The 26,672-nt window shown below is 41.4% G+C and overlaps 1 protein-coding gene across 1 annotated transcript in view; it reads right to left on the bottom strand.

Moving 5' to 3' along the window:
* Window positions 1–26,672, bottom strand: part of LOC120226560 (SLX4 interacting protein) — a 189,725-nt gene that overhangs the window by 63,001 nt on the left and 100,052 nt on the right. Inside the window, 2 exon segments of the mRNA XM_039224733.1 lie at window positions 5,645–5,765; window positions 9,951–10,040. Of these exon segments, the coding sequence (XP_039080664.1) occupies window positions 5,645–5,765; window positions 9,951–10,040 (211 nt within the window).

Here is a 26,672-nt window from a genome sequence, read left to right as displayed (position 1 = left end):
AAGCATAAACCACTCACATTCATCCATACCACCAAACAGTAACGACAACTCTATTTTCAGGGAACATGAGACTCAGAGCTGGATTCTGAGGAGGAAATAGGCAAGGCCTTACAGTTAGTGGCTTTGAAATTGCTTTTGAAAAAGGCATTTAAGTAAGATTATGGGAACAGCTGAGTGAACAGGCAGTTAGATAAGTGTAGAGAGAGGTCTTTGGCTCTGAGGCGAGAGTAAAAAGTAAAATTCAGCTTCCATTTTTCGCGGCGCTGTTAATACACAATATAAGGTGGCAATAGATCACTGTGTGTCCACTTCATCCCTACAGGTCCACACAGCCTAAAGCAAGATGAACCTCTGTGAAAAGTGACCTTGTGGTAGACACAGATGAACAATGCTCTTTCCTTTTGGAAATTAACAGGTTAGTATGAGGTTAAACACTTGTAACCACAAACAGAGCTCTCTGCTTATGCTCTAGAGTTAAGCAGCAAAGTGAAGAAGAAAAGTCTCTGTGGGTGGCAAAGAATCAATCTTTGCCAGTGCAGGAGAACGAGAAAGGTAAACTGACTGTAACACAATTACAATACAACGTGACAAATGTACTAAAGGTGGCAAGTGCCATAAGAAGAGAAACTGAGGAAGACTCTGGAGTAGTAATATTCAAGTTGGGTCTTAAAAGTTAGGCTTTCCAGACAAAGGAGAAACCTGTCAATGTAAAGGCAGAGGGATACAGAATACAGCTTCTGGGAGACAGGAAAGTGAGTAGCAAGAGGAGACAAGGCAGGATGGGGAGGTTATGGCAAGCCTTGACCTTACTAGGAAGAGGAAGGATATAACCATGTGTGTAATTTATCATCTGTATAAGCATTTATTCAGTGCCTACTGCAGAGCAGAAAATGTCCTCCAAGCTGGAGACACAACAGTAATAGAAGGGGCAGAGCCTGTCTTCAGGCAGCTTACATGTTTGTGGAGAGACAGACACTGAAGGAATGGTGTTCAGGATGCTTGTGGGTCTGTGACAAGGAGACCTGCCCCCAGGAGAAGTTTCCTGAGGAGTGATTTTGAACAGAGAGCAGACTGAGCACAGGGAAAGAGGGGACCAGGGCTCCAACATGCACAGAGGCCCCAAGATGAGTAGAAGAATGGAGCTATGGAAGAAAGGAATTAAGCTTCTATGGCTGGAGCAAGAAAGAAGGAAAAAGCAAGACAAGATAAGGCTGGACAGGCAGCTACTTGAAGGATCCTAGCTTGCACTCTGGGAGCCTTGGGGAAGAGGTTCACATGATCAACCTCTGCTTTTAAGGGATGTCATGAACTGAAGTGTGAAGAGCAGACGAGGCACTGGGCAGAGTAGGCCAAGGAAGCCAGCCAGGGGGCTGCTCTTGGTGCGCAGGTATCCAGGGGTGGCAGTAGCAGGGACTGCTTGCTGGCAGCAGAGGAGGGGACCGGCTAAGGTATGAACACCACAAGACATGCTCCATTAAACATTAACTGTTACCAGAAGTAGAAAGGAAAGGGAAGATAGTATTTTCACACCAAGTTAACTTTCAGCAAGGAATACTTAACACAGCTTTTCTCCTAAAGAGTGAACAACACAGCGGTGCATTATATCATCCTCTCTCCCTCTGGCAATCAAACTGAACTCACTACTTATCTCAGTACAGGGAAGCCAGGGCCCCTCCCATAAGTGGCCAGTCACCAGGGGCTCCAGGGGGCAAACACAGGCTTTTTCTTGTTTGTGCTTGTGCAGTTAAATAAACCAAGTCGATGGCAAATGACAAACTCAGAAAAATCACTTCCAACATATAAAACATACAAAGTATTCATATCCTTAAGGAGTGCTTACAAACTAATAAAAATATGAACATTAAAAAAATTTATAAAGAAATTGAAGTGTGCAAACATATGTATATCATCAGGATATTCACTGTACCACTGTTTATGACAGTATAAACATTAGATGCAACCTAAATGTCCCACCAATAAAAGAGTATGGATATTTAATGGAACACTACATAGCCATTAAAAATGGTGATGTGAACCCTGGATGGCCAAAACAATTTTGAACAACATTAAGAAAGTTGGAAGACTCATATATTTCCTAATTTCAAAACTTATTGCCAAGCTATGGTAACCAAAACAGTGCGGTACTGGTATAAAGACAGACATCTACAACAATGGAATAGAACAGAGAGCCCAGAAATAAACTCTCACATATATTTTTTTATTAAAAATCTTCTCAATGTTTGTTTACTTTTGAGAGAGAAAGAGAGAGGGAGACAGAGAGAGAGAGACAGAGAGAGAATAGGGGAGGGGCAGAGAGAGAGGGAAACAGAATCCGAAGCAGGCTCTAGGCTCTGAGCTGTCAACACAGAGCCTGATGAGGGCCTCAAACTCATAAAGCACAAGATCATGACCTGAGCTGAAGCAGAATACTTATACCCAGGTACCCCTAAACTCTCACATTTATGATCAAAAATTTCCAATGAGGGTGCCACGACCATTCGATGGGAGAAAGGACAGACTTTCCAACACATGGTGGTGGGACAACTGAATATCCACATGCAAAAGAATATGTTTGGACCCTTTTCTTAAAACTAATTCAAAATGGATCAAAGACATAATTAAAAGGGGCAAAACCTATAAAACTCTAAGAAGAAAACACAATTTTTGAAAAGCTTCATGACACTGGATTTAGTAATGGTTTCTTGGATATAGCATTAAGCACAGGTGGCGAAATAATAAATACATAAATTGACTACATCAAAACTTAAAATGCACATCAAAGAACACTACGGAGAGTGAAAAGGCAACACACATAGTGGGAGAAGATATTTGCAGATCATATACTGATAAGGAATTAATATCCAGAATATATAAAAGAACTCCTCCAACTCAATAACCAAAAAAGCAAACAATCCAATTGAAAAATGGTCCAAGGACACAAACAGACATTTCTCCAAAGATATATAAATAGTCAATAAATACATGAAATGATGGTCAAAATCACTACCCCTGAGGGAAACACAATTGAAACCACAGTAAGATACCACTTCACAATTATTAGGATGGCTATCATCAAAACAAGAGAAAGTAAGTATTGGCAAGATTATGGAGAAATTGGGATCCATTCTTGGTGAGAATGTAAAATGTTTGTGGAAAACAGGATGACAGTTCTTCAAAAAAATTAAACCAATAATGACCATATATATAATGCAGCAAGTCCACTTCAATGTATATACCCAGAGAACTGAAAGCAGGGACTCAGAGAGGTATCTGTACACAAATGTTCATAGCATCATTATTCACAACAGCTAAATGGTAGAAATAACTCAACTGTCCTGTGACAGATGAATAAACACTGTGTGTGTGTGTGTGTGTGTGTGTGTGTGTGTGTGTGTGTGTGAGACAGAATACTATTTGGCTTTAAAAACAAAGAAAATTCTGTTAAATGCTGTAATAGGGATGAACTTTGAAAACATCATGCTAAGTGAAAACACCAGACACAAAAGGATATATACTGGATGATTCCATTACAGGAGGTACCTCAAGTACCTAAATTCATAAAGCTAGAAGGCAGAACAGTGGTTACGAGAGGCTAGGGAAGAGACTGATGGGGACTTATTCTTTAATGGGTAAAGAATTCCCATTTGGGACGATGAAAAGTTCTGGAGATGGAAAGTGGCAATGACTGCACAACAATGTGAATGTACTTAATGCCACTAAATTGTACACTTGAAAATGGTTACAATGGTAAATTTTATGTTATGTATAGTTTACCACATTAAAACTAATTTTTTAAAAATGGTGATATATGTGTTTGAAAGGATTTCTGTATTATGTTAGGTAAAAAAAAATAGGTTATAAAATTGTACAGAATGATCACTTTTCTGTTTTAAAACAAACTTCTTAAAATATATATAAAATGAATGAAATAAAATAAAACTTCTTGACCACATGAGCCCAACAAAGACTTTGATTTTCTTTTTTTTAAATTTATTTCTGAGAGAGAGAGAGAGAGAGAGAGAGAGAGAGAGACAGCGTGAGCAGGGGAGGGTCAGAGAGAGAGGGAGACACAGAATCTGAAACAGGCTCTAGGCTCTGAGCTAGCCGTCAGCACAAAGCCCGACACGGGGCTCGAACCCATGAACTGTGAGTTCATGACCTGAGCCAAAGTGGGACGCTCAAACGACTGAGCCACCCAGGCGCCCCAAAGACTTTGATTTTCATCTTGGGGCCAGAACCACAAACAACACATGTTCCCTACCCGTGAGAGCGGCTGGAAAATTGAGTACTTAGCATTTTCCACTCAGTAGTAGAAGAAGGCAGGGGAAGGGCTAGTTGAGAATCAGTACTGACCACGCCACGTCCACATCAGAAATGGAAGTCTGAAAACCTCTGTTCCTTCTGCTTTTGTACCAGTAAGAAAATGAGACTAGCCAGGTCTGCTGGAGTACAAAGGATGTAGGCTCCTATGGCTTTTCTCAAGCTTTATTCTACTACTAAGTGAAATTCCAGAAAGCGTCACCTAACACAATATTGTTTGGACTGCAAATTCCATTTGTTTGAGGCTTTCAGTTTGGGTAAAGTTAATCTGTCTGCCTACTTATCAGCTGTGCCCAGGTGAACACTGTAGTTTAAGTATGCTACATCGAACATTAGCATAACGTGGTTCGCAGCAGTCCAGCACTGTCCTCTGAGGAGTAACACAAGGTTAACTGTATTTGTAACATAAGGAGTGTTACAAAACACCAACATAAAGTAGAAAAAATTAAAAATGCAGCAATGATACAGTGGAAAGAACAGTGGGCTGGGAGTCAGAAGAGCTGGGTCTAGGGTCAGGTTCTGCCACTTGTCACACAAATATGCTTTCCTTCAACAGGTATGCTTACCTTGTGTATCAAGCACTGGGCTAAGTAAGGCCGGGAAGGGGGTTGGGGGGAGGGAGAGGATGCCAAATAAACAAAATCGTCTCGGTCCTCTACAAGATGATCTTTTATTTGGGCGAGCCCTTAATCTTGCAGACCCTCAGCTTCCTCACCTACAGCTAGGACATCACCATTCTCAAAGTGTTGTTAGGAAATAGGGAGAATAGTTCAACCTCAGTGCCCTTGACATTTTGGGCCAGATAATGCCTTGTTATTAGGAGCTATCCTGCTCACTGTAGGATATTTGGTGGCATCCATGGCTTCTAACTCCCTAGATGCCAGTAGCTCCCTGTCAACTCCTCCCATTCCAGACAACCAAAACTGTCTGCAGACATCACCAAATGTCCCCTCGTACAAAATCACCTCCAGTTGAGAACCTGTGAAATAGGGTGCCATATATATGAAAGCATTTTAAAAAGCATAAAGCCCCAAATCAAGTCAGTATTAATGTAAATCTATTTGTAAGAGAACTTGTCACAAAAAAAAAAATAAATAAAGTACAGATTCCTTAGGAATGTTTTATTTTCTATTTTTATATATTTTGCCTACTATTAAAAGCCTTTCAGGGCTTTTTGGTTAATTTTCTTTACCCAAACAAAGCATCTTCATTAGAACATATTTTTTAAATGTACCACTGTAGTAACACGACAGTCAGAGTCAAACACAATTGCCATCTCTACAAAGCAGAAATTTTATCCAAAATCAAAGTACTCTGTGCCTACCTTTTAAGGTCAAGGGACTGGATCTTGTGAATTCTGTATTTGATGGCCTGTGCTGTTTACGAACTTCCAAGTACTCCTTAACTCTTGAATCAATGGTTTCTTTTAACAGTAAACAGACTTCCTAAAGTAAATTAAAAAATGAGGTATAATTTTCTCATGTAATGCAATGCAAAAAGAGTCAACATCGTGCTTATTAAAAAGCCAACACTGAACACTTCTTTTCGTTTGCTTTTTTACTTAGCTGTGAAAGCTGAAAAGAATGCTATCTGAACTCAAGGGTAACACACCAGGTTTAAGTTTGCTACTGAAGTTTGCTCAAAACCATGATGTTGGTTCAGTTTGTGATCTGAGAAATTCATTTAATTTCCCTCTGCCTCTGTTCCATATTTCTAAAAGGAAGGTAAAAAATGCAGTGAAGTGCCCGCTGTGGCAAGACTGTGGATGAGGGAAGGATCCAGGAGGTGGGGCTTACCACTCTGACCCCAATCCAGCCAGCAGAGGCAGCCCTGCCCGAGGACTATCGTCATGAGAGGTTGCCAGGTGCAGGGGTGGGGTGGGGGTGGGATCATCAGCTCTTTTCATCTGTTCCAGAGGAGCTGGCACAGCCATTTTTATGTGAATAGTTCCCATTTTTCAAACTTGATACAATAGTTTTCTTAACCTAAACACCACCATCCTTCATTCATTAGTTTCTGGCTTCAGGTTTAGACCATCTACTGATAAAGGAATGGCACCGAGTGATGGGCTGAAGAGAGAACTAACAATCAGTAATGTGATTTTCTCCCACGCTCTTGTTGATGATACTATATGTGCCTATTTGCTTTTGTGAAAACTGCACTATATCCACCGATTAATGGTGAAAATAATTTAACTTCTCATATTTCTCTAAAGTAGATTAATGTTTATTAGGCAACAGAAATACGTGGCTTTAATTCAATGTCAATGTACCATACGACTAGCAAACTTCTAGAGCTGTGTATTGTTTTATGTATCAGTGTTACTTATGAAAAGAAAAACAAAACTTTAAAAAGTCCACCACATGATGGGAAGACACTGTCCATTTTAGGTACACTACCAGAGACAGAGCCAATATAAGGAAAGGGGAAGAAAATGGCACACAAATCTAAATTTCTTATCTTTGATTAAGAACTGGTGTGTAAGAACTAATAATTCTGGTCCAATTCCCAGACTCTGCAGAAGGCTCCAAGTTGCCCAGGTCAACTCAAACCTGTTTCACTGGTTTCTTCAATGCCATCTCAGGTTGATCTCTTAGCATCTTCAAAAATTAAAACAAGAACAAAATTTTAAGGAGCTCTGAAGGGCAATGAGAGCCAAACTTTTCTTTTACTGCAAATACGGACACTCCTCAACAGTACTGAAAATCCTTGATTCAATTCACAAATGGGAATTTGTACATAAAATAGAAACACTGATCTCTCTCCTGCTCTCATTTTGCAGCCCAAAGATGCAGTGCCTTGTGGAATAGAGAGAGATCCATTTACAGTTGAGCGTTTTGGCATTGTTCACAAAACAGAAAGGCAGCCTTGCCCCATACTGTTGTTTTAACAATTAAAGAATTTTGCTTCACATGCAGGGTTCAACTATGACTGAGCTAGAAAATATGTGAAAGACATACATGGAAACAAAGATTGTTAAAATTTAGCCATAAATGCCCTATAAGGCTAGAACTAAAAATAGCATGACAAAAATAAAAGAAAGGCCCATACAACACAAACTTTCTCCCTATAGTTACGGGGCTTTCCTTCTATGAGTCAAGTTTGACGAATGGAAGGTAGACCATGTGCAATGTGGTCAAGATAACCTAGTAACTGACCACACCACACTTGGCAAAGCATTGTCTTCAGAACCAGAGCAATGCAAGAAAAGACAAAGTCCCAGCTAAACTGGACGAGCAGATTAAAAAGACCAAGCTGAAATCGATGAGCAAGAAGACAGAGATATACGGGGTATTTCTAGGCTAAGAAGGGCTCCGATTTGTTTCCTCAAGTTTACAAATGCAACAGTTCGAGTTTGACTGTTTGGGTACAAAGACTACTCGTGCTGGACTCAAAATAAACATGGCTTTAATCCATGCAATTAGTTCCTTTTTCTGAAAAGGAACTGGACATTCTTAAGACTTTCACTATATAAAGTGACTGCTAAAATGCAATCAAATTGACGGCTCATGAAATCCCAATCATGAGATGATCTAGTGATAAAAAAACATGAAAGCACTGAGGCACTGAATAGAGACTAAAGGCATATCCTTTCCTTGACTAGCTTTTCTCCCGTCTCTGTCTCTGTCTCCCTCGTGGAGCGATTTTCTTTCTTTTTTTTTTTTTTTAATGTTTTTAATGTTTTATTTATTTTTGAGAGAGAGAGACACAGTGTGAGCAGGGGAGGGTCAGAAAGAGAGGGAGACACAGAATCTGAAACAGGCTCCAGGCTCTGAGCTAGCTGTCAGCACAGAGCCCAACACAGTACTCGAACCCACGAACCATGAGATCATGACCTGAGACGAAGTCGGACGCTTAGCCGACTGAGCCACCCAGGCACCCCTCTCCTGGAGCAATTTTCACATCAGTGAACAAACTATAAAGAAACAACTTCAAGTATACACAGCAAACCATCTGCTTTGCTCTGTGAGGGAAGCCTGGCTTCCTGGAGTAACGCTGGAGCGAACACGCAGCCAAGCTCTGCAGGTCCCGTCATGCTCGGAGCACCTTTGCTAAGTCATGCCTTGCTGCCTGGACATGGGACTAAGTGGAGTGGCACAGCTACGTGTGGCTCCCTGGAAAATTTTAGCCTCATGCTTTGGGTAGGAGGTGACTCACATACTTGTAGCTTTATTTTAAACCCTTCCAAATCAACGGGCTTGGCAAAACTGACTAAATATCAACAAGAGAGGGCTAAGGATGAGGTGGTAAAGCTGGGAGAAAATGGGCAACAGGCTGGGCCTGGAACAGTGGATTCTAGACCGCTGTTAATGTCAGTCAAGTCAGAAGGCTTTTGGGGTGAGGTATCCTTAAGGTGAGCATTGGTCACTTTGGGGAAACAAAGGAACGTTTTGAATCACAGGGACATGTGTTGTTGGTAAGCCAAATCTTAGAATTACATGGAGTTGAATTGTCATAGGAGATGCTAGCACACTAAATATTAAGATCTGAAGAAGACAATGTATTGACCTGAATGGTAAATCCATTATACTGAATCCTGTGTCTGCCTTCTCCCAGGTGGGGGCCACCAGGTATCCTTTGCAATATTCTGACAGCCAAGTGCTGATTGTATCATTACCTTTTGACTGAAAATGTACTAATTACAAATTTTCTTTGGAGGAATTTTTTTCCTAGTAATCTTCAAAAGTTGACTGAAAACAGTTGCCACAGTAAAGGTTTTTTGGCTTGCTTTTGTTGCCACTATCACTAGATTCTTCTCCATATACTATCTTTCAATTAAATTTGTTTTTATGTCTAGTTCTAAAAAGCTATTGTGACGAGTATCATGGAGGACACAAAGTGCTGTCATTCTCTGAAAGTTACGTGCAGGCCACTGCCTCACCATCCCTGCTCTGGAGGACAAGGATATGGAGAAGGAAGCAGAACACGTGATGAAAGCCAGATGCACTCTCCAACCCCCGGCCACAGCAGCACTTGGGTGGGATCACAGAAACGGAGAGCCAGCAGTGACTCAGCTGACCTCTGGTCGAACTTTTTCATTTGCAGATGAGGAGACTGAGGCCCAGGAGGTCAAACGCCATGGCTCCCAGTCACATGACCATCCGGCCATAGGCTTCCCTGACATATCATAGTGAGAAGGAATACAGTCCAACATCTCAACACTTACTGTCAAAGACTCATGTTAATAAAAGGATGGTAGAAGACAAATGTGCAGACAATAAGAACTGAAGAATTAAATAAGAATTTAATTTCAAGGTGTGAAAGATCAGTCTTGTATTCACTCCACGCCTACTTCAGGGGCTCAGTCTGTCCTTTAAAACCAGTTAAAGTGCCTGCTTGCCTAGAACAGTCACTTTTATGTCTTCTTTTCTTAAATATAAACAGCCCATTCCCCCCAAAGAGGTAGAATATTTATGGCTTAAATAATATAGTATATGAAATATACAGATGTGTCTGTCACTTTCTTAAGGAAAAAAAAGCAGGTCTGTCATTGGGAATACAACTACTGTTTTTTAAGGGTTAAATATCATTCAATATTTTTTGCCTACTGATGAAAATGAAAGCTGAAAGAGTTCATATTTCTTTTAGCAGCAGCTATTGCATTTAAACAGTAAAAAATTTTGTGGTACCTCTTTCTTCTGTTCAGAAAACCAGCTGGTATCTTTGTTTGAACCTTGCGGCAGTATGTGAAGATCCACCAGGACAGCAAAATTCCCACACTAAAAAGACATTAATGGCAGAGTTAGCTCACACCCAGCAAACAATGAGAGAAAATCTCACAAATTCCTATGTGGTTACTCATGATGAAATGGCAACAAAGTTCCCTAGTGGACAGAAATCTTAATATGGGGCAGGGCTACAGGTCATAAAACTACCAGTTTTTGCAAGTTTAATATTTAGGGCGCAAATGCTAAGGAGAAATAGAATTTTATTCATAATGGCAAAGATGATCTTCTCCAGACCACACCTTCAAGGGCATCTTCAAGGCATCCAGTGGCAGCTGGATGACTATCAAAGACTGAGAGAAATGAAATAGGTCAGAACTAGGTAGGCTCCAGAAAGGAATGGTTCCATGGACAGTCAGGAGGATTCTTCCCTCAATGCAGGAAAGAACAGATCATAAGCTACTGCATTTTTAGAAAGAAAAAAGGAACGGCTAGGACCGGACATTTTAGAATAGAAACAGAAGCCAGGACCAGTGAAAAAGAACCAAGGAAAGGAAAGTGGATGCTGAATGACAGTTATCAAAACTCAATTAGTTTCATTAAAATACGCTGTAAAACTGTACAAATCCTGCTTCCTATCACTGTTGAACAGGGTAGCCAGTAGCCATGTGTGGCTCTCGAGAACATGAAATGTGACTAAGAAGCTGAATTCTAAATTGTATTTGACATTAATTTAACTTAAACAGCCACCTGTGACTAGGCGGGCTGTGGCATGGCTATCGACCCTGTAAAATGTTATGACTAAAGTAATTTCTGCAAATCTCTAGATAACTATGGATGAACTAACTTAGAAACAAACAGAAGATCAAGACTGCAGGTTGGGGATGGTCTCAAAGGCCCAAAGGGTCAGGGATGGCCTCCAGGAAAATGGTACTTTTGCATCTCTTTGGCCCAACAAGTTTGGGGTTTTTTTTCTTTTTTGTTTGTTTGTTTGTTTTTTGGTTTGTTTTTTTAAATTCTGTGCTGTAATCCAATGGTGGTGAAGGGAATCTATTTTCAACCAATGGCCCAAGTAGAACAAATATAAGTATGGAAGGAAAATAAAACTCGACACTTACCTCATACCATACACAAAAATTAATTTGAGATGGATAATAGAACTACACATAAAAACCAAAAACTATCTTGCCAAACTTGGAGTAGAAAAAAAACTTCTTAGACAGAACCCAGAAACCACAAAATATATAAGAAAAAAATTATTAAATTGCTGTCTAAATTTAAAATGTTTGCTAATTAAAAGACACCACTGAGCACGTGGATGGCTCAGCTGGTTGAGCATCTGACTTCAGCTCAGATCATGATCTTGTGGTTTGTGGGTTCGACTCTCGCATCGGACTCTCAGGTGTCAGCACTGAGACTGTTTGGGATCTTCTGTCTTTCTCTCTCTCTCTCTCTGCCCCTTCCCACTCGCATGCTCTCTCCCTCTCTCAAAAACAAACATTAAAAAAATTTTTTAAAGAGAGACACCATTAATAAAATGAATACTTATGTCACAGGCTAAAAGAAAACATTTATAGATGCATATATCTGTCATGAAGGACTGGCATCCAAAATAAATAAGTTGTACAAATCTAATATTAAAAAAAAAATACCTAAGCTTCAACAGATACGTCACAAGATAAACAAACAGCTAATAACACATGAAAAAGTGTTCAACATCAGTCATCAGGCAAATGCAAATCACCAAGAAATACAACTACATATCTACCAGAATGACTAAAATTAAAAAGACCGACACACCAAACTTGGTAAGGATGTGGACCAACCCAAACTTTCATGCATTGCTAGTGGAAATATAAAATGGTTCAACCACTGTGGCAAACGGTTGGTCAGTTTCCTTTAGTTAAACACACATTAAATTTACTGACTGAGCTAGCAATTCCACCTTAGGCACTTACTGAGAGAGATAAAACATGTGCACAGAAAGATTTGTATGCAAATGTTCATAGAAGTTTTACTCACAATAGCTAAGACAGAGACAACCCAAGTCCATCAGGAGAAGAATAAACAAAGTACCGTACATTCGTTCAATGGAATGCTCCTCACAAAACTACAGATCCACTCAACATGGACTCATCTTCACATTACGTTGAGCAAAGGACACCAGGCTAAAAGAATACATACTGTAGGATTTCATTTAGATAAAGTTCTAGAAGACCAAAACTCAATCTGTGGTCAAAGCAATCCGAATAGTGATTACCGAGGGAGGAACTGACTGAGAACAGCCACAGAAGAACTTTGTGTGGTGGTAGGAAGGTTCTGTATCTTGATGGGGTATACAGTTAAGATCGTTCCATTTCAGTGCATATAAATTACACATCACGAATAAATAATTTTAAAGGCTGTGTAAAAACACATTTATATTTACTAACTGTTATATAAATGTACTCTGGCCCTTAAAATAATGGGTATTTAGAAGGAGAACAAAGTGAAGTTCAACTGGATAAAAAATAATGAAAAATAATGAAAGAGGGTCCCCTATGATGTCAAATAGCGCAATGTGACCCATTGAACTGCTTCTGAGTGTGTTACAACAGTATTTTATTTTAATGAAAGAGAATCAAAGGGAATATGTGAATAAAGAATATCAGTGTGTCACATGGTACAGTCAAGTCTTGTTTTGTGAAACTTATGTATAAGTATACTGAGTTATGATAGAAAGCTTATTTCTTGCTGCGGATTTGTGGTCAAAACTATTTGAAAACCATACCCAAGTATACTGTTATTTTAAGTTTCTTCACAACTGTTGATTATAGATTTAACCTTTAAGGAATATGCTGCCACCAGGTGGAGGTCATACGCCACAACTACATGACATTAACCAGAGGTTATTAACCTTTTGTGTGCCATGGATGAAACACAATGCATGAGATTCAAAAGAAAACCAATTTGACTGAAGTACGATTATCCAAATTTAAAAATATGCAATCTAGTAATGTATGTTCTTGTCTATTAAGGCACTGGCTCTTTGCATAGTGGCAGATCTAATAACTACCAAAAATCCAAAGTAGTGGTAAGTATAAATGGTATCTTCAGATATGTGCCACAACTATAATATAATATGAAAACAGCTATGATTCTACTGGTGACATATACTGCAAATACTACCATGTTTTGAATACTTAATTTATAATGCAAAAAATTGGTTAGAATTTTGTTAAAATAAAGATGTAATTTTTGCTCCCATCCAAGTTCACCAACCCTCTCAATTCTATCCCAGACCTGTTGAGGCACCACAGATGGCAGAACAAGAGCCTCGCTGAAGCAACGGGATGTGCCTTACACATGTTACTGGGTTTCCTGCAAGCGTTTAATCCTGACTCCTCAAACCAAGCTCTCTGCTACCCCTTCTCCATTAGCAAAATTGGCTTTTAAAATAGTTTAAAAGGGGGGAATACTTAAACAATTTGAATTGATACTATGTGGCAGTAGCTTTCTATAAACTTTTTTTTACATTTTTAAATGTTTACTTATTTTTGAGAGAGAGGGAGAGAATGAATATGTGTGCAGGAGGGGCAGGGAGAGAGAGAGACAGAAGATCCCAAGCAGGCTCTGTACTGATACCTGAGAGCCAGATATGGGGCTTGAACCCACATACCACATAACCTGAGCCAAAGGCAGATGGCTTAACCCACTGAGCCACCCAGGCGCCCCTGTAATAGTAGCCTTCTAAAGAATTAAATAAATATCAAGGTACAATTTGGTATTGTCTCATCATTTCATACCTTTGATCATAAATAATCTAGTGTAAATTATAAACACACTGATTAGAATAGGTTTTGGGTTTTTTTGTTTTTTTTTTAATAAATCATGGACTCTTACTCTGGTGCTCAAACTTTCCCGGGGCTTCTGCCAGACTCCGCCACCAGGAACGTGTGCAGTCCCTCCCACCCCCAACATGCACAGCAGGGCTCTCGCCCCCTGCAGCCAGCAGTTCTGAGTTCTCCAGCAAGCTTACACTCCCACACCAAGCAGCCAAATGCTGCCTTTCTAAAGTTCCCTGCTCCCAAAGCTCTGCTGCTTTGCTCCCATGAGTGAACATAAGTTTTGAGGAAAAAAAGCCTCTTACTGCTGCCAGAAGCACAGCCTTCACTTCTCCTGAATTAGGAGGAGGTTATTTCATCTCTCAGCAGATACTCCAGCTCTCTTCACAAAGGAGGAATACAATAACCATCACTTCTTTCTTATATCAGAGCTGCTCACTTTACACAGGCCAAGTTACCTCTTTAATAGACCAAAGGTTACTAGAAAAAGCTTCGTATCCCATGCCCTGGGTTGTGAGTCAACAGGCCAGGGTCTGATCCAGCTTCTTGACCCCTCCGCCCAGAGGTTTCGGCCAAAAGCCTGGGAGTCAACCCTAACTCCTCCCTTTCCCTAACCCTCTACAATCAGTCACCAAGTCTTGTTGGTTTTACTTCTTAAAGGGCTAAACACAGCCCCGTCTCTTGTTCTGCATATTATCTCCCTCTCGGTGTCTCAGGAACTCTCAACGCCCCGACCAGAGCAATCTCTAACATATGTGTTGTTTCTGCCCTCTGATTCCAATGCACATTGATGCTCCTGGGTTTAGTCAACTTTTACGCATCCTCAAACCCCAGAAGGAACATGGACATCTCAGTGCAGCTTTTCTGAACGGTTTGTCACTTCATCCCTTGGGTCAGGCCTATGCTTCACATCCTTATTTATTTCCGCACTAAATGGCTGGCCTATGTAGGGGCCACCCCTGCTAGGTGTTAGCTCCTTGGTGCAGACAGAAAAGGTCCCAATCTCATTCAAACCTACACCGACTGCAGCAATTAGCACCAGATCAGCTCACAACAAGTGCTTAATAGTATGTGTTTCTGTGTGCGTGTGTTGTGTACAGACAGCTTTAATCTTCAGTGAGACCGTGCTGGTCTTGCCCTTCAGCATCCAGGCAACCACTGCTCTGCCTTTAGAGTCTTTATCAAGGGGAAGAATTCAGGGCAAGTGTTTAATATTTAAAGGAAGGAAGAAAGGAATGAATGAACAAAGACAGTATAAATGGGCTCTGAAGTTTGGGCAAACCACAGCCTTATCTGCAAACTGAGGGCGCTGAGCCCAGTCTGGGGACAAGGCTGTTCCAATTCAGCACAGGACACTGATGCATCATGGAACAACTTCCCCTCTCCTTTTTCTAGAGTGGCAACAACTATGCCATCACCAGTAACAAACAGTGATTTTCTACCGTTTGAAAAAAGGGATAAGAAGGATCTTACGATTATATCACCCTAACCTCACTGCCAGGGGTGGAAGATCTTATCTTGTAATTTTATATTAAGTGTCAAATAAAGGTGGAAACGCTAACGCTTCTCACCCAGGCAGGTATCTGAGAAGCAGGCTCAGAGCCGTGAGTACATGTACATGCTCTCCATGCTCTCTCTCATTCACTCATTCATTCAACACCTGCTGAGTTTCACCAGGGCCCTGGCCAGACCCTGAGAGGGAGGGGCAGCTACAGAGTACTGTAGTAAGTGTAAGCACAGTGCACACCCCAGGAGCAGAGGTGGCCAAGCCACCACTCTGCTGGAGAGAGGTCAGGTTGAGGGGAACGTCCTATCAGCTGGGTCCTGAGGAAGAGGACAGGCAGTGGAGAAAGAGAAACAGCAGCCACACGGGGAAAGAGGTGTGAATTGTCTGGCATGCTCTGGGGACAAAATAGAGTCCAATAAGCAGCAACAGGACAATGGCAGCAGATGAGACCAACAGGGCATGAGGGTTCAGGCTTCAGAGGGGCCCTGGGCAGGCCAAGGGGGAACAAAAAGGCCTGTAGCTGGAGGGCTCTCTCAGGTAGGAGTGCCTGGGCCGGAGGAGCCAAGCAGACAGGTTTAAAGCCACCCCCAAACCCCAATAAGAGACAATGGAAGGTGATGGGTGAAGATGAAGGGGCGGATCTGAGAGATACTCAAAAGAGAAAGAAGAGGTTGTGATTAGATGTAGGAAGAAGAGGGGCAAGGATGATGCCCTAGGCATGTGAGTAGTTCCATCATGCACATGGGGCTGTCCACAGGCAACTCATCCACGTGGGTCTGCGGGAACTGTCACTGGCATTTTATACCACCTGCCATGAAGGCTTTAAGGCAGTATGAATTAACACGGCAAATATTAAAAATGGAGGAAATAAGAAAAACAAGGGTAGAAATCTAAAACGAACTCAATGGTAGGTCTGTACAAAATTTCCACCATTGTCATAGGTTTCTGCAACATTTGGCTCTGAGTTTGATAGTTTCCAATGTAAAGAAAAAGAAGAGTCAATCAGAGTCCGTAAGATAAGAATGCATCAGTACTGAGGATAACTCAATCATTCCTAAATATTAAATCTAGAAAGACATTTCTCCTGAAGATTTTCATGAAAAACAAAACCAAAGCATGTCGACTCTCTTCCTGGGGGATCTACCAACATTACTAAAAGGCTCTAAGGAACATATTATATATCTGCCTATCAAAATAAAGTGCATGTATGCTACACGGAATTAGAAAGCCACGTGGTTTTTAAAGGAAAAACCGTTTACAGAGCACCTATGTTCTAGGCATTGTGCTAAGCTTTATCTATAGTATTCAATTTAATCCTCACCACGGGCCTACGAAAGAGCACAACTATTACTCACATTTCATAGATAAGGAAGTGGCAGCTGAGAAGGTAGGGACTAATCCAATATGACACAGTCAGTAAGTGACAGACCTAGGAATCAAATCCAAATCTGTTAGACTCCCAAGCCCCCTGCCATGTATGACTTTGAAGAAATAGCCCCTCTGAAAAAGGCCACTCAGGACTTACTTCCAGAAGCCATGTGGAGGTATATTTAACGCTACTTAGACTGGGCTCCACCTCTACACCTGTTCCCTCTAGGGTGAGCGCTGGCAGGCCTGTTTGTCCATTAGTGACAAAGGACTGAACCAAGAACTCTGAACAGGGTCACCGTGCTCCCTTCCTTTTGCAGAGTGACTCATTCCATGCTTGAAGAGAGGCACTAAGAGCTCCGATGCTGAAGCTGTCAGAGTGGGGTGCCCTCTTAGGATAAGCGTGCAGAGTAGTGGCAAAAGCCCCCCTGCAGAGAGACTGGGGTGGGAGGGAGAGGGGGAGGAAAGGACTGCAGCAGAGGACCAGGGCAATAAATCACGCTGAAGGTGGGGTGGGGGTGCTGGGGCAGAACAGTGGGTCTCCTGACATTAACAATCCTATCCAGAGTTAAAGCAGAAGAAAAGTCAACACAAATCTTTTGTCAATTTAATCCCCTTGGCCTCTCCTTATTACAATACTCACCCAAGAAATCTAAGCTTGGAGTTCAAGAAAAGCAACCAGCATACCTTTAGGGTGGCATATACAATACACCAACAGGTCAGGGAAGGAAAGAATAGTCATTCCATCAGAGTACAATGCATCCTTAATCTAACTGCAAAACCTTACTGAGGGTGAACAAATTGGCAGTAACAATAGTTAAGATTCACTGAGCACTTATTGTGTGCCAGACTCTGGGTGAAGCCCTTTCCTTACGTTGCTGTATTTCACTCTCTTAACAACCCAGAGAGTTATAAATCATTACCAGTATGTGTTCTTGAAACACGGAGAAACTTAAGAGCTCTCTTCTCTTTCACTTTTAGAAGATCCATAGTGATCACAGCTAGGTTGTTTGGTGTGGTGCCTTGCCAACCTGGCAAATACTTGTCAGGCCAGGTAGAAGGAACATTCTATAATCTTAGTAACAGAATTAGACCCAGCCTGAATTCAAGATCACACCCACAGAGAAGCCTCGAGAAAGCCCAAGGATGACAAGCAGGAGAAGGGCCTTGCACAGGAAGTCCGAGGCCACAAATCTCTTTGGACAGTACCCCAGTTTAGAGGGGGTCCCACCTCCCTTCTCTGGGCCTCAGTTTCCCTCTGTATAAAATGAAGGGCCACCACTGGATCTCCTTCAGGGTGCCTTCCACTTTAAGATCCCACCTCCTGGTTCTGTTTCGGTTTACAACCATTGCTTGGGTTCTATTTGCACACATAATGTTTGCCCTGATGTATAGGTTACGCAAGAGCCATGCGGAGCCTAGTACGTCATCTTGTCCTGTATGGGCTCACTATGGGCCATGCAAACACAGTAGTAAAAATCTTAGCAACCAGCGAGTCCTTCCCCCAAGCATTCTCTGACACCTCTCAGGCAGGACGAAGCTCCTGCTTGTGCCACGGCACTTTTGTGACTCTGCTGTGGACTCATCACAGGCTGTAAACACATGGCTGTTTACATCCATTCCCCATGGGCTGCCTGTGGGGAGGAGCTGCCCTCAAATACCTTTGGGTTGTCGGTGCCTCATACTGGGCCTGGCACAGAGAGGACAGTGAAGAGTGTTTGTTAAGTAAATTCTAAAAAATACATCAATGATAAAAATTACTTAAGTATCTGCCTTGTTGTCTCTCTTGGAGGGATTATCCCCCTCTCACCCGCATCCTGTCCTCAGAACAGGAAAGACCACAGAATCAATCTCATGGCTTATAACTAAGGTTGCATCCTTCACGAACAGAATATGGTCAGTCCAGAAAACAGGAAGTGATACCCACTCCTCTATGCCAAATACTTACTTTCCCACCTTCCAATAAGGCAGAACAGTCTGCAAAAGCCTGGTTGACTGTGCGAATTCAAACTCAATAAAGGGAACATGTAATGGGGCTTCCTGTGCAGCAAATAGAGGACTAGCTCTTTGAGCTCAAGTTTTTCCAGCTGAAAGGGATGTAGCAGAAGATGTGACTTGTCTCAGGTGAAAAGCAATCATAGGGGGAGGGAGTTTCTCTCTCCTGTTTGGTGTCTGTTGTGGGGCTTCTGGCTACAGGTCAGGGATGTATATCTTGCCAGTCATTTGTTTGTGTTTCTTAACAGTTTTATTGTTATGGACGGGGAAAGATTCTATATGGGTAAGAAGCAAGGCACAAAGGAATGAGAAAGAACACAGGAAAACAGAGCTAATGAGTTTGATGACAAGGAGGAAAGAAGAGAATAACAGGCTGATGTCCTTCAGTAAACTGTCCTTGGTCTCCTATTAAGAAATAGTTTGGGGGGTTTGGCCTAGAGTGCTCATACAGTGGTTCACAGTCTTCCTGGGTAAAATTTGAGAAGAAAAGCAAAGCATTACTGGGAATACAGCAAAAGCCTAGTGGTTAGGAAGAGTGCAGTTAGGAAAAAGCCTTCAGTCACTCCGTTTGGAAGAGAAGGACTGATTTCATTTCTACAGACATTTTCCCTTAATGGTTTTCAAGGAGTCATTCTTTCAAATGTAACCAGCAGGCCACTACCCCTCTGGCGATTGGTGTGGTGTGTACAGAGGGAGTGTAGCAATGAGGAGCACGATGACCTGGGGATGGAACGCACGTGACCTTAAGCCCCTGCCCTGCACCTCAATTTGCCCAGACCAGAGGAAGTTCCTGCGATGTAAAATGGGGACCACAATGAAAACCACCTTACAAGGTGTCTGACGATGAAATGAGGGAATACAGAGGCACAAGGCTTCAGCACATCACCAGCCATACAAAGGGCTCAAGAGGTTCCTCCCTCCAATGGTAGAATTTGCCTCAAATTCCAGGGCATCTTAAATGAATTCTGAATTGTCAGTTCCGAAAGATTTATAAACACATAGGACACGGGGTTTCTACCTATTCCTACTAAGAGCTAATAAATGCCTCATAATTCTTTTGTACGGTTTTACTCTGGCCACACACTGCTTCTTAGAAGAACAAATGGCTTGTAATCACAGCTAATTACAGAGTAAAACTATGAGCTCTCCCCTCACACATTTCTGCAACAGAGAACATAAAATGAAAAGATAACCCGAAAGATATTATCATGGACTTGTCTATAGGGAACTTGTCCTGAGAGAGTCTTAGGTGGATAGAAAGACAAGCAACATTCATAGTTTAGCAACATTGAGGCTGTCGGGAGTGTGTTCAGAACCAATCACGGTCAGGGCGCCTGGGTGGCTCAATCAGTTAAGTGTCCGATTTCAACTCAGGTCATGATCTCAGGGTTCATGGGTTCGAGCCCCGCGTCAGGCTCTGTGCTGACAGCTCAGAGCCTGGAGCCTGCTTCAGATTCTGTATCTCCCTCTCTCTCTGCCCCTCCACTGCTCATGCTGTCTCTCTCTCTCAGAAATAAATAAAACATTTTAAAAAATTAAAAAAAAAAAAAGAACCAATCATGGCCAACCATTTAGCAATCAGAAAACGGAAGTTGATAAACAATAAGGATGTCAGTCCCCACAAATTCCACTCCCTATTTTATCCAGCATATGTGTTATCAAGGAACTCTGGGATGCAGCTTTGGTTTTAAACTCTCTAAAACTTAACATTTTAGAAAATATTATTTTATATCCCTGAAGAATCTTGACAGTCTTCAATGTCAAGAAGGATAAAAGCAGTGCAGCCTATGAGTTAAAGAAATTTACGATCATTTATAAAATGAATCAGAATGAAAAAAGAAAACAACAAACTCTGTAAATATTCTCTAGTGATCAATGCCTGGAATTCATGAATTGTTCTAAAGGACGGCCAGTCTTGGAGGGAGATTTCTTGAAAGAAGAAGGGAGATTTTCTGACCCCCTTGGTGTTGGGGGCAAAGAATTTTTGATGGCTACATTGGGGAATCTGAGTGACTTAGAAAAATTCTGTTTATTCAGTTAAACATAAAATAATTTAAGGAACACCCACATCGGTACATTTTCTCTGGAACCTTCTCATCTACTTTCTACTACACCAAAGGACTTGCCAGATAAAGCTATGGCAGGCACCCTCTGTTCAATCTAGCTGCCATTTGATTTTCTTGTCAAGTATTAATATTGTCCACACATTGTTGATAAAGGGGCTACATGTGCTCTTCTAAACTGGGTCAGGGTAAGCAGTGCTTCCAAAGCCCACTTAAAGAGGCCAAAGAGAAGGCTAACATGTAAACCTCACAGGAGGGCAAAAAGAATCTAAGTGTATGGTTGCAAACCAAAACACAACCTCAGAATCAGGACTTCCTGAGGCCTACTGCACATGAAAAGCTTCCACTTCTGCAAGGCTCTGGGTTACTGGAGCCTCAGAGAGGCCCAACCAAGTCAACTGCAAGCCTTGTCTCTGCCCTTAGCCATACTTATTCTCTGGTTCTGCCAGTTCAGAAAAGTAATCTGTGTGTACAACCTGAAGGGTATTTACCCACTGGAGCCTAGACAGAGCCCTGGCTCTCAAAGTACCAGCAGTATCAGAATCTCCTAATTGTCTCTTATGCTAATTCAGACAAACCCAATCGGAAATTTAAAAAGTATCCCATGTTTTAACAAGTTCTCTAGGTGGTTCTGGTGCAGGTTCAAGTTTAAGAACTACTGCTGTGGGCCACTGTGTCTCCTTGAAGACAATTCATGGCTTTCTCAGTATAAAACAGGAACTTTCTCGGAGGTTACAATAAAACAGAAGAAAAAAATCCTATTAAGTTTCACCATGTAAAACAATGTAAAGTGACAACACACCAGAACTGTGAAAATATTACAATTCTAATACTCATCCAAACATCACCATTTTATCACAATGATAAGAAAATAATTCCCTGAGAGTTGTTAAAAAAAAAAAAAAAAAAAAAAAAACACCCTCAAATTAGGGTTTTTCTTTTTTTTAAAATTTATTTCTAGGAGAGAGAGAGAGGGAGAGAGAGAGAGAGCGTGAGCAGGGGAGGGTCAGAGAGAGAGGGAGTCACAGACTGAAACAGGCTCCAGGCTCTGAGCTGGTAGTCAGCACAGAGCCCGATGCAGGGCTCGAACCCACGAACTGCGAGATCATGACCTGAGCCAAAGTCGGACGCTGAACCGACTAAGCCACCCAGGCACCCCAAATTAGGGTTTTTCTTAAAAAGAAAACATAAAAAGCCTCTAGAGGTGAATGTGATGTGCAGCCAGGGTTGAGAACCACAGATACAATAATGCCTTGTTGAGAGACTTAAAAACTCACTGCTGGCTTAGAATGATAAAGATGGTGATAGAAATCCAAAGGGAAACCATGATCTATCTGCCAGACTGAGAAATAGAAAGGAAGGAGGTGGTAAGCCTCAAACAGACAGGGAGGTTAGACAGTGGCACTTCAGTCCTTGAAATGAGGTCAGACGACTGGGTTCCAGGGAAACGTGTCCCAGAGCACGAACAGAATGGGCACAGAGATGATGAGGATCGCTGCAGTTGCAATGCGATCCTAGAGAGGGGCAAATGACATTGCAATTTGCAAAAAGGGGCAAAAGATAGATTTTGCAACTATAAACTTAATCGCTACCAGATTATCAGAGGGGATCCAGAAGAAAACCCAAAGTATAAATATGAAAAACTATACCAAGGTTCCCAGACTATAACAACTGGTGAGATGTGGCTGACAAAGCAGTCATGAACCCCAGCCAGGAATCAGGCAAAGTTTCCCATGATATCTTTTTGCCTGAACTACTCCACCAAAACAGCTTCTGTTAAGGTTACCAATGACCTTCACGTAGCCAAGTCCAATGGTCAGTTCTTGCTCCTCATGTTACTTGAACTCTCAGTGCCATCTAAGAAAGTGATTCTTTCACTTGCCCCTTGAAACTTTCATTTCTGGGATAACATGCTTTCCTGCTTCTCCTCCTTCTTCCTTGGCCACTATTTCTTAAGTCTCCTCTGCTCATCATACTGAATCTAAACTGACTAGGGCTCAGTCTGTAGACCTCTGCTGTCTCCACCTACACCCTCATCAGTCTCCAGGTTTCAGATTCCAGGCAGTTCACATGCTGATGACGCCGAGCAGTCCTGCTCCGGTCCAGACATCTCCCTAGCTCCGCAGGTACAAATCCAGCTGACTACTCTACATCTCCACTTGGATGTCAAACAAGTACCTACAACGTAACAAACTCAAAGCTAAACTATTGATACTTCACCCTCAAACCTGCTCCCACCAGGTTTAGTTAAGCTGGTTTGGTAAACGGCAACTCTATTCTACCAGTTGTTCAGCTCAAAAACCATGGAGTCATCTTTAATGCCTCTCCTCTCATAATCTACATCTAATATATGAGCAAAACCCTAGCAGCTCTACTTTCAAAAGGGCCTGCCTGGGACATAGAAAGAGCGCAATGAATATTAACTTAATGAATCTCTGAATGAATAAATGAATCCTGGCGAAGAAAAACCAGAAAAATCGAGGTGGAAGAAATGATGATTGGGTGGATTCATAACTAGTTCAACAGCCATAACCACCAGATGGCTTTTTCCTTGATCCCTGTCTTGGTCCACATTCCTGGTAGTGACATAGATGAAGAAGGTATGAAGATACAGTGCCAACAACATAGGTGGATGATACTGCATGAAATGGAATAGTGAATATTTTGTTGGGGTAGCAAAAATGATCTGGCAAAAAAAAAAAAAAAAAAACCCGAAACAACTGGATCTCTTTGACTCAGAGACAGACAAAAATCAGGTTATGAGGATGAGTTAAATAAAGTATTTTGATCAATCTAACTAAGTGAAATTTAAGAAGGATATATGTAAGGGTCAAACTTTGTCTCCAAAATACTAATCGCCTGAGCACAGTGGTATTCTTAATCAAGAGTAACCTCTCTGAGTCGGCAGCATAAAGCTGTGGCAGTCAATTTCATTTTAGGCTACTTCAAAAGTAGCAGCTCAAATAAACATAATGATGGCTATGTTTTACCCATTTAGTGTTCAATTCATTTCAAAATACATACTTAGACAAAGTCACAAATTAGAGTAAGACTGTCAACTTAAAATCATCCTATGAGGATCAACTGAAAAAAAGGGAATGATTCACTTTTTTAACTAAAAGAAAAAACAGGATGAAATAATATTAACAGGACTTTAAAGGTGGAAGAACAATTCTTTTTCGTTCTTTCAGGCCTTAAGAAATAGGGAACCAGATGAGAGCAGAGAAACCACACTGGCAAGACTTTTTGACCGACAGGCTTTCCAACTGGGAAATGATATGCCATGGGAGGTGGTGTGCTCACCACGCAACCCAGGAGATCAAAGCATTAAAGCACATGAAATGGACAACTGCATAAATATCACATTGTTATCACAGGTCACTGGTCTAATTGTGAGGAGTGATGAAACTCCCACAGGAAAAGATGTACAAGTGACTTGTTCCATTTTATTGATTAGCCACTTAAACCAACCAAAGCACAATCAGTTACTGGATTGGAATTTTTTTAGTGTACTCCTAAAGATACGGGCTTAATGACCTCAAGAACCAGAGAACTTGTTTTCTAAGAGACTTTAACAAAGAAAGTGTGGGCTTTAGAATCAGACAGATGAATGTCCCAACACTGGCTGCACCTTTTGCACTCATATGGTCCTGGGCAAGTTTTTCAGCCTCTGAGTCTTAATCCACTTGTCTGTAAAATGGGGTAATCATGCCTGCTCCCACAGAGATACTGTTAAGATTAAATTCAAAGAGGAAAAAGTAGAGTAAAATGGCAAACGGTAGCTAGCGAAAAAGTTTAAAGTAGTTCACAAATAAATATATGGTTCTCAGTCCCAGTATCACAACTAATGAGAGTCACAAGACTCACCAACACTGGCCAAAAACTTTCTTTGGCGACAGAAATGCTCCTTATCTGTGCTGATACCTTAGCCACAAGCCATGAGAATGCCTGATATGAGGCTAGTGTAAATTTTGAAATTTATCTCATTCTAAAAAATTATTTATGATTAAATAACTTAAATAGCTGCATGTAGCTAGTGGCTACCACACTGGACATCATAGATACTTCCCTAAAAGGACTCCCAGCTCAGAAATCCTGGTTCTATTATTTTAGTGAGAGAATAAAACCAAAAGCACAAACAACATCGGGAACCCCATAATAGGAAGTGCCTAGTGATGCAAGGGGATTCCCATCCCACAGGGAATTCCAGAAGGCTCCTCAGCACTGCATGTGAGGGACTGATAGGGACTAACCTGGGAAATTTCTATGAACTTTACCAAGGATGGTGCTGATCCAATAGAACTGTTTTATGTAAAGGTGTTTTCCTTGTAAATAGAAAATGAAGCAATAAAAACTGTTACTGCCAATTATAGGATTAAGAAGTTTAAGTTTCCCTTCACCTCTCACCCTTTCACTGTGACCCTGCTTTATCCAATCAGAAAACAAGATTCAAGAAGAATTCTTAAAATTATTATCGCAGCCACTATGATTGTTCCTAATCCCATGGCTTTCACCAAAAATGAACCTCTTAAATTTGGTGCTGAATTTCCCTTCCTACTCTGCTCTGCTTCTCAGAGCTCAAGAAACAATCCCCTAACTACTCTCATTGCTACTTCATCAAGTTTCTACAAAACGAGCAAGAGTTCAAAGGGAATTTTCAACCAATTCATGCCTAAGGCAGGAAATTGAAATACCAAGTGGGATGGAAGAATGTTAGACAAACACAGGCAAGGTCTGCTGGTGAGAGTCTGAGTTTTTCTCCCCATGACCCATTTTTAGAGGACTACAAAGGTGAATAAAGTGAGGTGGTTAATTGGTCACAGGACTTGTGTAGAGCCACCTCTACTTTCCTTTTCTAATTGACTGCTGGGAATAACACCCTCTTCAAGGATGGCTCTGAGGGGAAACGTGCTGGGACAGGAGACCTACTGATGAAATGGCTTCAGAAGCTGAAGATCATTAATTAAGAATATTGAGAGTGAGCTTGAAAGCTTCACGGGAACAAGTAGGAGGCACAACGTGGTATCAGCTGCGACCTACACATTAGTAATTAAGCCTTGTGAAGGCTCTCAGTGGAAAGTTACAGCTCCCAGGCATTCCTCCTTGGATGAGTGAAGAGTCTCTTGAGGCGACTGAACTCTAACGACAGTATCATTGACTCTATAGTAGTATTTCCAACATCACTATAATATATACACCTCTGAGTCTCAGGATTCAGCATCTTCCAAGCACCACTACCCAATGCTTGAAATACTGTTTCTTTAAACCTGAGCGCACATCAGATTCACCAGTAGGGCATATCTCCAATGCAGATTAAAGGAGGCTCACCCCCAGAGTTTCTTATTTCACAGGCTTGAGGTGGGGTCAAGAATTTGCATATCTAACAGACTCATGGGTGAGGCAGATGCTGATGCTGCTGGTCCTGAGACCACACTTTGAGAATCACCCTCTAGAAATAGGGGTTTGCATCCCTGGTGGCACCTAACAATCACTTGGGGGAATTTTTAAAAATTATGTCCGAATTCTCTCCCAGACCAAGTAAATCAGATCTTCTCAAGATGGGGCCTGGATGGACACCAGTATATTTTAAAAGCTCTCTATTTAAAAATAAATAAATAAATAAATAAATAAATAAATAAATAAAATAAAAGCTCTCTATTTGACTGTAATATGCTACCTGAGTTGAGAACCTTCAAAACATTTAAACTCGGAGATTACACACATTCTTACAAATTAGAGAAAGAGAGGCAGACCCTGCCATCTGCTTGATTCCACTTACTGTTGGTGGTTATATTTCACTGGTCATTTTTCCCCCCAAAACAAAAATATAATAATCCTCCTTGTATCAGCAAACCACACACTCTCACTCTTGATCTCTCTCATTCTCTTTCTCCAAGAATTCTCTGAAGACTTACTAATTACAGCAAGT

Source organism: Hyaena hyaena, unplaced genomic scaffold, assembly GCF_003009895.1.
Source record: "Hyaena hyaena isolate Hyena2069 unplaced genomic scaffold, ASM300989v1 scaffold_16, whole genome shotgun sequence".
In the NCBI taxonomy this organism is placed as follows: Eukaryota; Metazoa; Chordata; class Mammalia; order Carnivora; family Hyaenidae; genus Hyaena; species Hyaena hyaena.
Note: the sequence above shows the minus strand (reverse complement) of the source record. Positions and strands in the feature narration are given on the sequence as shown.